At 54.4% G+C, this 14,977-nt stretch overlaps 5 protein-coding genes across 5 annotated transcripts; 3 read left to right on the forward strand and 2 right to left on the reverse strand.

Annotated features, from left to right (window-relative positions):
* Positions 1-798: 798 nt before the first annotated feature.
* On the reverse strand, positions 799-1,642 carry PG997_011631 (40S ribosomal protein eS24; the record flags this gene model as incomplete). The annotated part of the gene is made up of 4 exons (XM_066815946.1): positions 1,511-1,642; positions 1,079-1,192; positions 946-1,055; positions 799-878 (listed from the first exon to the last, which is right to left on the reverse strand). Exons 1-4 carry the CDS (start codon positions 1,591-1,593, stop codon positions 799-801), a joined length of 387 nt encoding a protein of 128 aa, XP_066665236.1. The 5' UTR covers positions 1,594-1,642.
* A 441-nt stretch (positions 1,643-2,083) lies between these two features.
* Positions 2,084-3,268, forward strand: PG997_011632 (Protein-lysine N-methyltransferase; the record flags this gene model as incomplete). The annotated part of the gene is made up of 2 exons (XM_066815947.1): positions 2,084-2,314; positions 2,471-3,268. The coding sequence occupies 2 exons, from the start codon at positions 2,084-2,086 to the stop codon at positions 3,266-3,268; spliced, it is 1,029 nt and encodes a 342-aa protein (XP_066665237.1).
* Positions 3,269-4,909: 1,641 nt separating this feature from the next.
* PG997_011633 (uncharacterized protein) lies at positions 4,910-6,303 on the forward strand (the record flags this gene model as incomplete). The annotated part of the gene is made up of 2 exons (XM_066815948.1): positions 4,910-5,031; positions 5,154-6,303. The coding sequence occupies 2 exons, from the start codon at positions 4,910-4,912 to the stop codon at positions 6,301-6,303; spliced, it is 1,272 nt and encodes a 423-aa protein (XP_066665238.1).
* Positions 6,304-7,027: 724 nt separating this feature from the next.
* PG997_011634 (GTP cyclohydrolase II) lies at positions 7,028-8,513 on the forward strand (the record flags this gene model as incomplete). The annotated part of the gene is made up of 2 exons (XM_066815949.1): positions 7,028-8,404; positions 8,466-8,513. The coding sequence occupies 2 exons, from the start codon at positions 7,028-7,030 to the stop codon at positions 8,511-8,513; spliced, it is 1,425 nt and encodes a 474-aa protein (XP_066665239.1).
* Positions 8,514-11,954: 3,441 nt separating this feature from the next.
* PG997_011635 (uncharacterized protein) lies at positions 11,955-12,554 on the reverse strand (the record flags this gene model as incomplete). The annotated part of the gene is made up of 1 exon (XM_066815950.1): positions 11,955-12,554. The coding sequence occupies one exon, from the start codon at positions 12,552-12,554 to the stop codon at positions 11,955-11,957; it is 600 nt and encodes a 199-aa protein (XP_066665240.1).
* Positions 12,555-14,977: the final 2,423 nt, after the last annotated feature.

Below are 14,977 nucleotides of genomic sequence, written 5' to 3' on the forward strand. Positions count from 1 at the left end.
TCAGATAGAATCGAGTACTCAACAGCCCAAGATGTCATATCTCAGATGAACTAGGTGTCAATTGCTTCTGAAAGATGTAATGCTATCTCGGGACTGAGAGGGGTTGATCCCATATGCTGCTGCGCTCCAACCCACGTAGGCGAGAGAAACTGCAAGGATCTTGAGCTTCGAACGCACCGAGACCAACGAGAAAGTGTACAAGTATTATGTCAAGGAATCTCGCGTGTAAAGGTAGTCATTTGAGAAATTGAAGTACATTTCAAATGGAGGATTGACTGGATTCCAATGGCTTCACGGTTGGTAGCTAATTTGGACGGAATGGCAGTGTTCATGGAACTAAAAAGTTGACTGCCATGGTGACAATACGCCGACGAAGCTGTACGGCAAAAACACGGATGAGATGATATCAAAATGTTCATTGCGTCTTCCTTTGTGGGGACTCTTGCTGCCGCGATCTGTCCGATCCACGGACGTGTAGCGGCAGCGTATTTCGATCAAAGAGCTTGCTTGGTGCTTAAAACATGTTTTCAGAACCGGAAAACCCTTTTATTGTATGCTACCGTGAATGGGGAAGAAATTCGTCTCATTCATGTCCAGCCGTTGCCTCGAAACCATGTCCACCAGCCGAATATCAATAGGCCGATGCGAGACCGAGACCAGTATACGTACGGCCCAGATGCGTTTTACATCTGGATACCGTTGATCTGTATAATGCACACAATAGATGCACCCGAAAGCCAGCCGATGTCGAGAGCCAAACCCATTCCGCCAAAGACAAGAACGCCTGAATCAGATCGTCTATTTCTCCTTCTTGGCCTTGGCACCCTTGACCTTGGCAGTGCCGCGCAGAGTCTTTTGACGGTTCTTGCGTTGCTTGCCTGTTCACGAGAGAAGTCAGTATGGCTGTAGGGGGAGGAGGGGGAAGATTCGCCGTAGGAAACGTACGCTGCTGTCGGGATGCGCGCTCGGGCTTGGTGGCCAGGCCGACGCGGACCAGTCTGTACTGAGGCTCGAACTTCTTCATGGCCTCGGGGAGTCGTAGACAAGGGCGAAGCCTGTGGTCTTGCCACCACCGAACTGGGTGCGCAGGCCGAAGACGGAGACCTGGTCCTTCTGGGCCTTGTACATGCCGGAGATCTTCTCGCGGAGCTGCTCCTTGGAGATGTTGGGGCGGCCGGGGTGCAGGATGTCACTGGAGAAGGGAAAAGCGAAGGTCAGTTTCTATCGTTCAAATCATGCTCGGTTTCCCGGAAGCAGCCTGCACTCGAAGTGCAGCTCAAGACTTGTGCCAGACAGAACTGCCCTCCATCATCTTCGTGGTCGCAAATGCCAGCCAGAAGAAGACGAAGAAAGAGAGACCTCTTCGAAATCAATCATTTTCTTGTTTCCCTCTTTTTGTTCTTTTGCCAACGAGCATTGCCGGTCGCGTCGGGACTCGGAAGATGATGGATTGGATGGCTCTGTCGCAACGGACATCGCTCGAGGTGGTTCCGGCGGAATTGGTACTCACACGACCATCTGCTTGCGACCCAGAAGAGGGTTGCGGATGAACTTGCGAGTTCGCAGGGTGACGGGGGTCTCGGAGTCAGCCATTTTGACGATCGGGCGCGAATGTTCTGCTGATCGAAGTTGTCGTGGATGGATGAGAGAAATGGCGATTGGGGAGAGGGGTGGAAGGAAATGTCGACTTTCGCCTTAATTTTCTTTCTGACCGTAGTGATTCAGTATCCGCTCTTCACTGGGTGTGCGTCGCTCGCTCGGCTTGGGCTAGCCCAGGGTGTGGAGATGGCCCGTGCTTTCTTTCTCTTTGGTGGATTGGTGTCCTTTTTTTTTTGCCAATTTCAGAGCCCTACCCTAATCAATTGAAAAAGTGTGGCTTGTGCCTTTTCCTAGTTTTGCCCTTGAGCTCTCAGCCATAACCTCAGCCACAGCTGCAGCCTCTCCATTCAATCACCATTGAGGATCTCCACTTTCCCGCAGTACGGTTCCTTGTCGCCCGCCGTCAACCCAGCCGAAGTCGACAGAGCCGCAATGAAGATTCCCAATTCCCATTTCATCCCGTCGTCGTTGTCCAATTTGTCCAATGGATGAAGCTAGCGTCGATCGCTTCTGCAGTCAATATCTGCAGCTGGAGAGGGACCTCGATTTTCCCGGCGGCCAGCTCTTGAGGGAGGCTCATGTCCAAGATGTTTTGCATCGTCGGCTCTTTGCAGATGACGCGCTTGCGCATCCACCCCCGGCTAGATATCAGATTCGAGTCCTGAAAGAGTTGGTCTCGAGGATTGAAGCAAGCATTGATGACTGGGAAGAACATGTAAGGTGCATATCTACAAACCTACCAGACACAAAGGATGGCAATGAAACAAGTTGTTTTTGTCATCATCCTTACCCACCATGTCATCCATCTGCATTCCATCTTGCACCGTTCCCCAACGTCATCAGAATACCCCAGCCTGACTCCATTTTCTAGGGAGTGTCCGACGATCTGATGACCCATCTCTCTGAGCTTCTTGCGTCGCCTTTACCCGCGGAACTCATAGCTGTTCAGCAGAAGACATATGTCACATATTCGCAATCGTTGCTTAGTGGTGACTCTACGCCTGCGGCAGGCCCAAGCCCCTACCCTCATGTTACCCTCCTCGAGTCGCGCCAGCTCATCTCGGCCGGCGGAACCACCGGGCTTCGGACCTGGGAAGCTGCTCTCCATCTGGGCCAGTACCTTTGCGCAAACCCGTCCTTGGTACAAAACAAGCGAGTGCTCGAGCTGGGCGCCGGGACAGGCTACGTCTCCATCTTGTGTGCCAAGCACCTGGCTCCTTCTCAGGTCATTGCCTCGGACGGGTCCGACGATGTCGTGGCTAACCTGCCCGAGAACTTCTACGTGAACGGGCTGCAAGAATCCCGGGCCATCTCCGCCATGGACCTGAAATGGGGACAAGCTCTTGTGGGCACCGAAGAGGCCGAATGGAACGGTGGGCAGCCTATCGATCTCGTTCTTGGCGCCGACGTCACGTACGACGAGAGTGTCATCCCGTCTCTTGTCGGTACCATCGACGACTTGTTCGACATGTTCCCGCGCGTCCTCGTGATCATATCTGCCACTGAAAGAAACCGCCGTACCTTTGACGCTTTCATCGGCGTCTGCCAGAAAAGAGGCCTCGATATTCAGGAGGTGGATTTCGACATCGCACCCAGAGTCGCACAGACTGGTCCTTTCTACAGCGACCAGGTGCCTATCCGGATCTGTAGGATCACGCGAGAGCAATAGAGCAGGTGTTCGGCGGTATATGCCCCTATTGGTCTGCTTCATGAGTCACAGTCGTTGCCTGGCAGCAACTCTTCGTTTGACTGAAAGCGATCAGCAGCCTCGGACTTAATAGTTGCTTATCGATGCATCGGTATGACTGGCATTTCCTTGCAAGCGAAGGAATATTATCCCAGGTTAGTATGCATGGTAGCCTCAATGACTGTACCAAACCGGTCTAGCCACAGAATGAGAAGACCAAACACGTTCTCCATGTCGAGCTTTTCGCCATGGAAGACAGACATAGGCTGCAGCTCTTCATGGGGGATGCATTCGTGAGGCACAGCTTCCTACGTAGTCTCCCATCATACCACGCTGGGGTTACGAGGAGAGATGGTCAAATGCATCTCGCTCACCAGGGGAAAAGCTCCTATTCTTAGAGGCGGCCAATGAGTCATTGTCTCTTTTCATTTGCAAATAATCTGCTCGTTATGCACCGACAATCTTAGCGACGTCTGGAGCGGACCGGATTGAACTTCAGGCGGTGATCATGGGGCGAAAAATTTATAGATTCAAGTGTGATTGGATATGTATGTTTCATCGGTAACCGGGTTGACGAGTGAGCGTATTCACGAGTTAACGAGTTGACGAACGCGACGGACATGAAAAACTTAAGTATGTCTTATTCTGACCTAACTTCACTATTGCCATTGCCCGGCACGCTATGTACAACGGCGCCGTAGATATCGACAACGCCGGTGGATGGATGAGGAGGATTGGCTGATCTGCTGTGATCGCCCGGCTGGTGGTCTAGCCCGAGTTGGCTTCATCCCCCACTTGAAGATGGATACCTACTTCCCTACCTTACTTTATTACTTTTACGCCTCGGCAACGACTCATCCAAAAATTCCACTTTGTTGTACGTATTATCTCCGACCTTGCTTTGAAATCAGAGGCCCCTGTGTGTCCGGACCGGCCTTTGCCAGCACACCTCTTTCCTCGGCCCCTCCCCCTCTTGGTAACACGTTAGCGGCCGAGACTAACAGCTCCGCCCTTTGCGGTGAACGTGAACAAGGGTTTGAAAACCTATGCTAAGTAACAATGCATGATTCTTTGGGATATACCTACCATTCTGTACGCGTGGAGGAAGGCCATGTGTGTCCTGGTTGAGGGGACCTTTTCTATTTTGGGAAGTCGCCGGCCGCGATATGGGGTCGCGCTACAGTCGTATGTTAGGTACTGTGGTAAAAGCGTGGTTGGCTACCAAAGGCGCCCCCGGCACGGCAGCCCGGAGGTCTCTATCTGCCTGCTTCTGTTCCTGGCGATTAATGGAGCAGATATGCATGCTGCTCACCAGCAGATAGATGGGGGCGGTTTGTTAACGAAACGGTCCGAGTGGATGTGTGAGATATAAATAATCGCGATGGGCTTAGTCCCTCCGCGGTGTGTCTGTTGTTCCGATTTGATTGCTATAAAGCTCAGCTCTGACAAATCCATATTGCATCGAGTGTTCAGCTGAGTATCCGGCTACTTGCGTATATTACTCTGGACATTCGACAGCTGAACTCGCCTTTTTGAAGAGTCGGTGTGTACGGTTCCCATTCTACGTGGATAAACGATACTACATTACCATCACCAAAGAAACAAGATCTTAATCTGCACATCATGTCTCCCGAACAGACAGTCGAGCCGCCTCGGTTCGAGTCGGAGCCTACGGACCTGGCGCCGCTGAGGCAGCCGATCAAGTTCCCTTTCTCCGGCCGGGTCGCCCCGAACCCTCTGAGTTAGTACCAACTAAACTCACTCCCTAATGATATTTGAAGACCCATGCTCTATGCGTGGTATATCTTCCGTATATCATGCATCTATCTAGGGAAACAATGTACTGATGCGAGCTCCTTACCGACAGTGAACGCCGCCATGAGCGAGCGTCTGTCCACCTACTCGGAGACGGACCGCGAGGCCAGCGGCATCCCCTGCCGGAGCTGGTGACGCTGTACCGGCGCTGGGCCGCGGGCGGCTGGGGCCAGCTGGTGACGGGCAACGTCATGATCGACCACGAGCACCTCGAGTCGCCGGGCAACCCCATCATCCCCGCCGACGCCCCCTTCTCCGGCCCCCGCTTCGAGATGTTCCAGCAGCTCGCCGCGGCGGGCAAGGAGCACGGCAGCCTCATGGTCGCGCAGGTCGGGCACGCGGGCCGCCAGACCACGGTCACCATGACCCCCATCAGCGCGAGCGACGTGCAGCTGGTCGCGCCCGCCATGGGCAAGACGTTCGGCGTCCCGCGCGCCGCGACGCACGACGACATCAAGGAAATCGTGCGCGCGTTCGCGCACGCGGCCGAGTTCCTCGAAAAGGCGGGGTTTGACGGCATCCAGCTGCACGGCGCGCACGGGTACCTGCTCGCGCAGTTCCTGAGCCTGACGAGCAACCGCCGGACGGACGAGTACGGCGGCAGCCTCGAGAACCGCATGCGGATCATCCTCGAAGTGACGGCGGCCATCAAGGAGAAGGTCTCCAAGGACTTCGTGCTGGGCATCAAGATCAACTCGGTCGAGTTCCAGGAGCGCGGGTTCACGTCCGACGAGGCGACCCTACTCTGCGAGGCCCTGGAGAAGGCCGGGTTCGACTACGTCGAGACGAGCGGCGGCACGTACGAGGCCGTGGGGCAGATGTACCGGCGCGAGAGCACGCGGGCGCGCGAGGCGTACTTTGTCGAGTTCTCGGAGCAGATCGCGAAGCGCGTCAAGACGACCAAGATCTACACGACGGGCGGGCTCAAGACGGCGGCCGGCATGGTCGCGGTGCTAAAGACGGGCATTGACGGCCTCGGCATCGGGCGCGCCGCGTGCCAGGAGCCGGACCTGGCCAACAAGCTGCTCTCGGGCAAGGTGTCGGGCATCATGAAGTACGCCATGGGCGAGGACGATGCGTGGGCCCGCGTGGGCTCGGCGGTGGTGCAGATCCAGCAGATGGGCCGCGGGCAGGAGCCTATCGATCTGTCCGACGCCGAGAACGTCAAGAAGGTGGCGGCTATTCTGGCCTCGAAGAAATAAAAGGGGTTTACAGTTTGCCGGGTCAAACAGTCACTTGGTGATCAGAAATAGGCTGGCAGACATGATCGTCCGAGTTTAGTACCTTGCGACGAGGCAGTCACCGTTCCAGCCAAGTCATCCATCCCATCGGTAATACCGACAGCTTGTTATTCAAACAGATACCTACTTACTCTAGAAACAGAACAAGACCAAGACCAAGAAATAGACATCAATTGATAGAAATTGGCAATACCAATTCTCCTCGACGGATGGACTGGCCGCGTCTCAGCATGTGTAAGCTGACTAATGTCGGCGCTATACTGACATGCGTGATGAGCTAATGATTGATCAATCGCCCGTAAAATGGGATAAAACGGGCCCCCGACAGTGAATTGGAGGCATGAAGGGTCCCTGAAGCGAGACTAGGCCAAGCGGAAAGAGGCTAAGGTTGGAGGGTCATCAATCGCTGGAACGAATCTTCCTCTCCCTTCCATGACCAGTATAAACAGTATTTCTCCTATGTGAAGTCCCCTTTGGCTGTGTACATATGTTCTCTTTTCGATCATTATCATTACTATCTTCTCATTTCAATTAGATCACCTACCTACATACATTCATAACCGACTCAAGCCAATTCCCTAGAAGCGAGAGAGGTACATCATTAGATCCAGGCCAGTCTGTCTGTCACCCACCCCACTACCAGACTCTCCCCCAGAAAGAAGAACCCCGCCATTCCCGAAGCCGAATGCCCGCCGCCATCCGGAACTTCCAACAAAATCACCCCATTGCCCATAACCCTCACTTCGGCCATTGCAAGAAGGAGACCTTGTCGCATGCGCATTCTACAGCCATTGAAGGACCAATGGATTCAGGGAAGGACGCTGGCCAGGCTGGGCAGCAGGGACAACATCGAGAACAACACGTGGCCACGCCGACCGAACAGTTGCCCTCCTTCTACTCGCCGAAGACACAGCCGGTAGTCTCGGACCATGAAGGCGATCACAAGCTGAGGAGCGACCTGCTCAACATCTCGTCATTGGCCGAAACTGCCAATCCCCAGAGCGCCCGCGCGCCGACATCCGCGCCCTCCACGCACGCGACAACGACCGGCGCCACGACCCCGAGCAACGAGCAACCGCCGCCCCCTCGCTCCTGTCGCCCCAATTCACGCCCCCCCTCGACCCCGGGCATCGCGACTCCCACCTCGGAGCAGGCGCCGCCGCGGGGCGTGCCCGTCGACTCGGCCCGGGGCGAGAGCTGCGGCAAGAAGCGGCCGCGCCTGCTCGAGACGCTGCCCGAGGTCCAGTGCGTCGTGCGCGCCCGCATCCCGACCGTCGCGGGCACCGAGATGTTCCTGCACCTCTACACCAACAACGTCGACGCCAAGGAGCACCTCGCCATCGTCTTCGGCCCCCACATCCGCTCCCGCTCGCTCGACGCGCCCCGCGAAGGCGAGACCGAGATGGACCGCATGGTGCGCGGCGCCTACACGGGGCGCCTGTTCCCCGGCCGGACGCAGAGCGGCATGGCGTTGTCGGGTGGTGGTAGTAGCAGTTCGTCGCATCCGGCAGTAGAAGGAGGAGGAGTAGAACAGACAACGAAGGGAGAGGAGACGTCACAGTCACAGCAACCGCAACAACCACACTCGGCGCCGCTGGTCCGCATACACTCGGAGTGCTACACGGGCGAGACGGCGTGGTCGGCGCGGTGCGACTGCGGCGAGCAGCTAGACGAGGCGGCGCGGCTGATGTCGCTGCCGGCGCAGGCGCAGCACGGCGGCATCATCATCTACCTGCGGCAGGAGGGCCGCGGCATCGGGCTGGGCGAGAAGCTGAAGGCGTACAACCTGCAGGACCTGGGCAGCGACACGGTCGAGGCGAACCTGCTGCTGCGGCACCCGGCCGACGCGCGGTCGTACGGCCTCGCGACGGCGATGCTGCGCGACCTCGGCCAGGACCAGGTGCGCCTGCTCACGAACAACCCGGACAAGATCCGCGCCGTCGAGGGGCCGAACCGCGAGGTCCGCGTCGTGGAGCGGGTGGCTATGGTGCCACTTAGCTGGAAGGGGAAGAAGGGGGAGGGGTTCCGGAGTCAGGAGGTTGAGGGCTATCTACGGACAAAGGTGAGCTTCTTCTACGCAACAATCGATAATTGCCTTTCACTAATGACAAACCGAAATACAGATCGAGAAGATGGGACATATGTTGGACATGGGCGGCATGCCCCCGTAAATGTAGGACAAAAAGGAATATAGGAGAAGAAGAAAACACTTGATTGTACCGATGTTATACTGGTTGGGAGAGACCAATCTTCTGCTGTGAATAGCATATATGCCACGGGAGATACTACATATACTTACGAATACCACCAAAACATCTATACTACTATGCCTAGAGCGTTAGAAATGAAAACATTACATCCAAAACTTCACCTGCCAAATCGTCTTCCTACCATAGTGGTTAATGATAGCCGTTGCTGTACAACAGAATTGGCCAAGCAGGCTTCGATAACACACGCCAGCTCCTTCAACGGCATGTTGAAATTATGTCACGGCATCAGGTCAGTACTCTAGCCGACTGCTTCATACCACTGTCCCCAACCGGGCAACAGAACCACGTTGTGAAGTTTAGCATCTTGACGGTCTACTAGAGCTTATCGCCAACCCTTACAATAATCTTTCCTTGTTGTCCGGGGAACTCCGGATGTCAATAGGGCTGAAGCGCTATTTGGAAATGGGGAGAATACCTAGAGACAACGAGGCAAGGCTAGTTCTTTTTTTCCCCTTGAATGGATGGTCACTTGACCCCGAAACCGATGACATGGCACCCAGTAGCGGCAGGCTTGTAAGACATGCCAACTTGATGGGGATGGATCGGTCTGTCGGTTGGTTCGCTGTTGGCAGGTCCCATATCCCTCCCCCTTGAAAGCGAAACGACCGAACCCTCTGTCAAGATGCACGGTCGTAGGGGGTGAAGCTATCACAGATGATATCATACTAAGAAGGATGCTTGCGACCAACGCCTTACAGGGCTTGTGGTCTTGGTGGCTGAAGCACTGGCTCCTCCGAAGCGCAACAACCGTTCATTCTGCCATTCATGCATGCATTCCGAGATGATGATCGACAGTCATACGTACGGGAAGGAAGGAAAGGGCCAGACAGAGAATCCAAAGTGTGTGACCCCACGCCGGACGCCTATGTCCGCGTCTAGGTGTACAGACTTGTTGCGATGCGCGCGATGGCGCCTTACCTGCGATTGGAGGAGAAGATAAGCTGGTGAGATCAGAAGGGGGATCGGGGGCCAGACACGTATGCAGCCAAGAGGAAGAAGATACAGGCATGTTATGTTGGTATCGTTTGAATGAAGGCATCGAGCGGCACTTTCATTCCGGTTGCATCGGGTTCTGCTCTCGATCGCTGGCTGGCAGTCAGTCTTGTCATTCATTTCTCAAGAATTGCGCAATTCAGTTGCAATCGCTTCGGATTGGTCGATTGTGATTTCAACAATACCCGGAATGACACCCTAACCTGCATACATATGCTGGAGCCAGTGCTCCGGGTTATGGTGGTGGCGTTATATGATCTGCAGGTAGGCAATGCAAGTACATGTGTACCACCAACGTCCCGACAAAGGACTGCCGTGTCCGTCTCGTGACAATGCGCGCATGCAGTGATCAGTTGTAGAATAGAACTAGAACGTGCTTGCGTTGCATTTTCTCACCCCAAGGCAATGATGCAACGGGATACGGTGTTAGGTTTTCAGGAACGGTCGGTGGCGATGTTCGGTGCATCGAGTAAAGCGTACAGGGTTGGACTGTCACGTATCCAAAGATCATCCCCAGCGCTTCCGTCACTCCCCACCAGCCACAACTCGTACAACTTGCAGGAGGAACCCAGCAAGCGGCAAGGCGGCAAGGTACCGTCTGCATTCATCAGTGATCTCGATACCAGAAAAATCCAACAAAGCATCCATCATCAACACCTCAAGGAAGGAGGCTATGCAACCCATTCCTTTGGGATCGGGGGTTCTTGGTCGTTCGTGGCACATCACGCTTACCAACTGACATCATCAATGTCTCGTTCCCAAGAAGATAGACGTGTCGGTCCCTGAAAGGGACTCAGGCCTGAACGCAACGTCTGTCTCAACTGTAAATCTTCTGAAACATAATCGTTGAAGGGCTAAAAAATAAGAAAAGTGACCGACTTGTTTTCTGGGGACATTGATAGACACATGGATATGATCTCGATCTAAAAATATTCCTTGGCTTTCACAGCTTAACTTTCCGAAACCTACGTCAACAGCGAAGCAAAAAAGCCCGCCCCCATGATCGATTTCCCCAGCTGGGCCAAGGAATCAGGCTTCAAGGCGATCTAAGCATAGTAGCACAGCATGATGTCGTTTTGTATTAGTGTGCCCGTTGCGCTTATGTGGTACTTGGCGTGTGTGGCTTGGGAGCTGAAGGTCCGTTCAGGCATCCTGGCAAGGCAAGGCGAAAACAAAAAACACCATCGGGATCCAAGTGTATGGCAACTCGGCACCGGCCGACATCCACAGAAATACCAGATGGTGGCGATAATGTCCAGGAGTCCTTTGTGGCGCAGAGCTGGATTTGGCAAGTTTGGCCCTGTTCTAGTTGAATAATGTTCCGGCACCATCACGAACTAGTCGCCGATCATCTAGAGAAACTGACTAAGTAGAGCATATCGGATGGATACAATCAATAATATTCAGATGGTGGATATCACGATGATCAGCCAGGTACAGACAGAATGGACATTGAATCTTCGTCAATTGGTATTTTGGTAGATATTAAGTATGTTGTTGTGGTATCATCGTGCCCATGGCCTATCTCCCATGCGGCTGCGGGCGGTGGTGTCGCCATCCAGTGTCTTCATCTTCCACTTCTCTCGCCCGCTCTATGCTTTTGCTCTGCCCTCCCAAAAGTTGGGTATGTGAAAATACCAACAAATCATGAAAATGCTGTTGTTGAAGATGACAAAATAAAAAGAATCATTCCCGAATGATGCTGCTGCTGCGTGCTAGCCCATCAAGCAAGCGCCCGTTGAAACGCCACGCCAAATAAACCGCCAATCACCCCCATCATGTTGCGCTCCCAAAGAAGCGCGATCGGCAGATAGATGCTCCTCCGTTCCAGGAGGCGCGAATAAACACCAACCGGGGCCAGCCAAAAGATCGTCGCCAGCCTTCTCCCGTAAATGCCGCCGTTGCGCTATGCATGCGCTATCAAGAAAAGCCCTGGAGATGAAGGCCTAACCCATAATAATTTTTTTTCTCTTCCTGTCCCATCCATTGCTGCCACATGCAGTCTTGTTTCCCTAAAGTGTCCGTGGTAGGTTCGTGACCAACCATTGTTGAAAGGTACGCGCGGTGAAGGAAAGCATCGTGAGATGCCCTGTTCCCTCTCCTGATTAATTATGTCACCGGACAGGCCGAGTGGAATGGTTCGTCGTCATCAAAACCAGCCAACCACTTTTTTTCTTCTGCCTGCGTCTGTGTGTGATGCAGATCATCTCTGTCCAATTTTTTTCCCACTCCCCACGCACGCGCGGGGTCCTAAAGCAGGAAATGGAGACTCTCCAATAAAAAGCCTTGGAAGAAAGATGGAAAGTGATCATCTTTCAATAATAAGGAACTTATGTAGTAAGGCAAAGTTCAATAGTCGACGGGCCCGCCGTTGCTCCTCCGGCGCCGCCCCGTGCGCAGCTCGCGCTCCGTGTCCATCAGGCGGGTCTGCACCCAGGACCGCATCGCGCGGTCCTGGCGCACCTTGTCGCAGTTGAGGAGCTCGGTGAGGGCGCGCTTGATGCCCTCGTTGACGTCGCAGAGCATCTGCTCGTCCGCCGCCATCTCATGCATGACCTCCTCGTCGAGGACGGGGGCCAATTGGGAGTAGACCCCGCACACGCCGCTGCTGGTGCTGTTGCTGTGGCTGGCGGGAGGGATGGAGGACCGGCGGCGGTGCTGGCGCGAGCGAGGCGGGGACAGGGAGCCGGTGCTGCTGGCGCTGCTGATGGACGAGTTCGAGGAGCGCGGGTTCAGCATCCGGGTCGGCGAGGACGAGGGCGAGGTCACGGCCGTCGAGGACGCGTTGGCGGTCGTGTAGAGCGGGCACAGCTCGTGCATGTGCTGCTGCAGCTCGTCGTGCTGGTTCTGCAGGAGGAGGTACTTCTGCAGGACGAAGTCGCCGTGGTGCTGGCTTTGTTGCTGCTGGGCGGCGTGGCCCAGGTGCGATTCAAGCGTGCCGCTATACATGGTGGCTGAGGATGTTATGCGGTGACGTTGTTGATGTTGTGGTAGTAGTTGAGGAAGAAGAGTTGGTTGTTATTTGTTGTTGAGTAGTAGTAGCTGTGGTTGTAGTTACAAGATACTCTAGTCTGCTGTGTGGTCCTAAAAGTACTATTGGCGAGCGCATCGGAGGAGATGTGGTTCGTCGTTATATGCCGGTGGTAATGGACTGGTATGTGGCTGAGGGCAGGAATGTGTCTTGTTGTCTTGGTAGTGGTAAGAGGTGGTAGTAGTAGCAGTGGAAGGAGTAGCAGTTGGGATGGATGTATGTCATGAAACGACAAAGGGTACTTTTGGGGGAAAAAGGTAGGTAGGAGGTAGATTTCCGGCACGTCTTATTTCTCGCGAAGAGGAGGAGCGGACGATAATAATAAGTAAGAGAATAATAAGTTGTCCAGCTCTCGGCGGTGACGTGATAGCCCTGGGGGTACGTCTAATGCTGTATGCGTGGTGTGTGTGTAAATGTGTGGCCTGGCCTCTGTGTGTGTGCCTATGCTGTGTGTGTGACGGGGGCGGGCTGAAAGGTCCTTGGGTTAAGTACTTTGTTGTGCGATTCGATCTGGTCTTCCTCTTGGTCTCCCACTTATTCCTTCCGTCTCCCTAACCAGCTAACTCTCTATTTCGACTGGTGGAAGTAGGCTAGAACAAGTCGCGCGTTGATTGCTCTGCCCTGTCGATCCCCTATTGGGTATTGGGCGGTACTGGCTGGTGGGCATCCGGATATGGGCCAGTTTCAGAGGGCAGCAACTCGTGCCCGCACGTGGCAGAGGGTGGTAGCAGGAGGTGACGCGGCCGCAATCACGATTTTGATGTAGATCTCCACACCGACAAAATAAGGTCGATTCGGGTACCAGTAAGGAGATTATGATGCAAGCCTTGAGTATGCGTGTGCGTGTGTATGTGAGTGTGTTGTAATTTTTTGTTGTGTGGGATGGGGATGTGGTGTGCAGAATGGATGGATTCTTGTTTCTCGGGTTACCCAAGAGATGATGTGCTGTAAGTATACACTCAAGGCAACCAGTCGCCCGGCGGACTGATAGTGATATTGCGGGATGGGTGGGCTGGGACGGTTGGATGGCAGGCAATGGGTGTTGTTTTATTTGTCTAGTGTGACGGAGCGACGACTCAAGGGCAGGACACTATTGACAGACGACAACCGGCAATGGAGAATCGATCGAGCAAAATAAAGGAGGCAGGGAAGGACGTCGCGGGAGGTGTTGGCTTTTTTTATCTATTGATCAGCCAAACTGGCAGGCCCAGCGCTGCGAGACTAATGCAGACAGGCCTGTCGCATTCAAGGCCTGGCTTCGGCTAGCTGTCCCAAGAGCAACCTATGATATCCGTTTCCAAAATAACGTTCTCCCTACGACCTTTGGTGTGGTTGAGACGGAAATGTGTGGCTACCCAACGGTGCGGCAGTTTTTGATAACAGAGCGATGGTAGCAGCGATGTCCAAGTTCGTCCAAGCGGGCCAAGGCATGTGTGTGCATGCGGCCAGTAGCGTGCGTAGCGTGCTGTGTGGACTGGGACTGGACCAGTGCTGGACAGTAGGTGATGGTTCAGTTCAGGTTCGCAGCAACCTCTAGTCTAGAAGAGTCAGGCTAGCTGGCAGCCGGGCAGAGTTGGGACCGGCTCTATCTTCCAGTTATATAGCACTAGTGGTAGTGGTACTTTACTACTTGGCATCGCTTTCTTTCCCTTGTCTCTCCCCGTCTCTCTACCCCGCTAGATCAGATGCAGACGGTGTTGCCCGCTTCGTCGTAGACAGAGCTGGTCGAAGTTCGGTCGAGGGACGTTTCGACGCCGCGACAGCAATTGAGTTTGATGCTGGTGATGTGGTACGATCGTAACGCTGCGCCCTTCCCATACCCCTCTGCCGTATCGCCCCGAAATCTGCGAGGCCAGGCCCATTGGCGGCTGGCCCCTAGGCGCGGCGGGGGAAGGGAATCCCTAGCAGGCATTGTTGGGGAGATGGGCAATTCTTTATTAATGATAAAGCAATGGAGCTCACCGGTGGGGGGTAATAGGACCGTACGATGGCCTCCCATTGGGTGTCCATTATGTTTGTATTACCTTACCTGACGCTCTGAAGCAAAAGTCTCCTCCCCGAGCTTCCTCCCGGTTCCCTCACTGCCCCCCTCATTTACCCCTTGGCTGACTTTTGGCATTGGCTGCAAGCCCGCAACCTTCGATCATAGAACGCTCCAGGCCCAATGGGGCAAGCCTTTCGATAGCTTCCCACGCTACTGGCCCGGCTGGTTTGCTTAGGTTTAGGACGGTAGGGGACGGTCAGGGAAAGAAGAAGAGAAAGGACATAAACGGCGCCCGTTAGATTTGTGTCCCAGCTTCAGCTTTGGGGGGCTTGGATAAACCACTGACGTGACGCCCAC

The sequence above is a fragment of the Apiospora hydei genome (assembly GCF_038363865.1).
Source record: "Apiospora hydei strain CBS 114990 chromosome Unknown utg000008l_segment0_segment0, whole genome shotgun sequence".
NCBI lineage: Eukaryota > Fungi > Ascomycota > Sordariomycetes > Amphisphaeriales > Apiosporaceae > Apiospora > Apiospora hydei.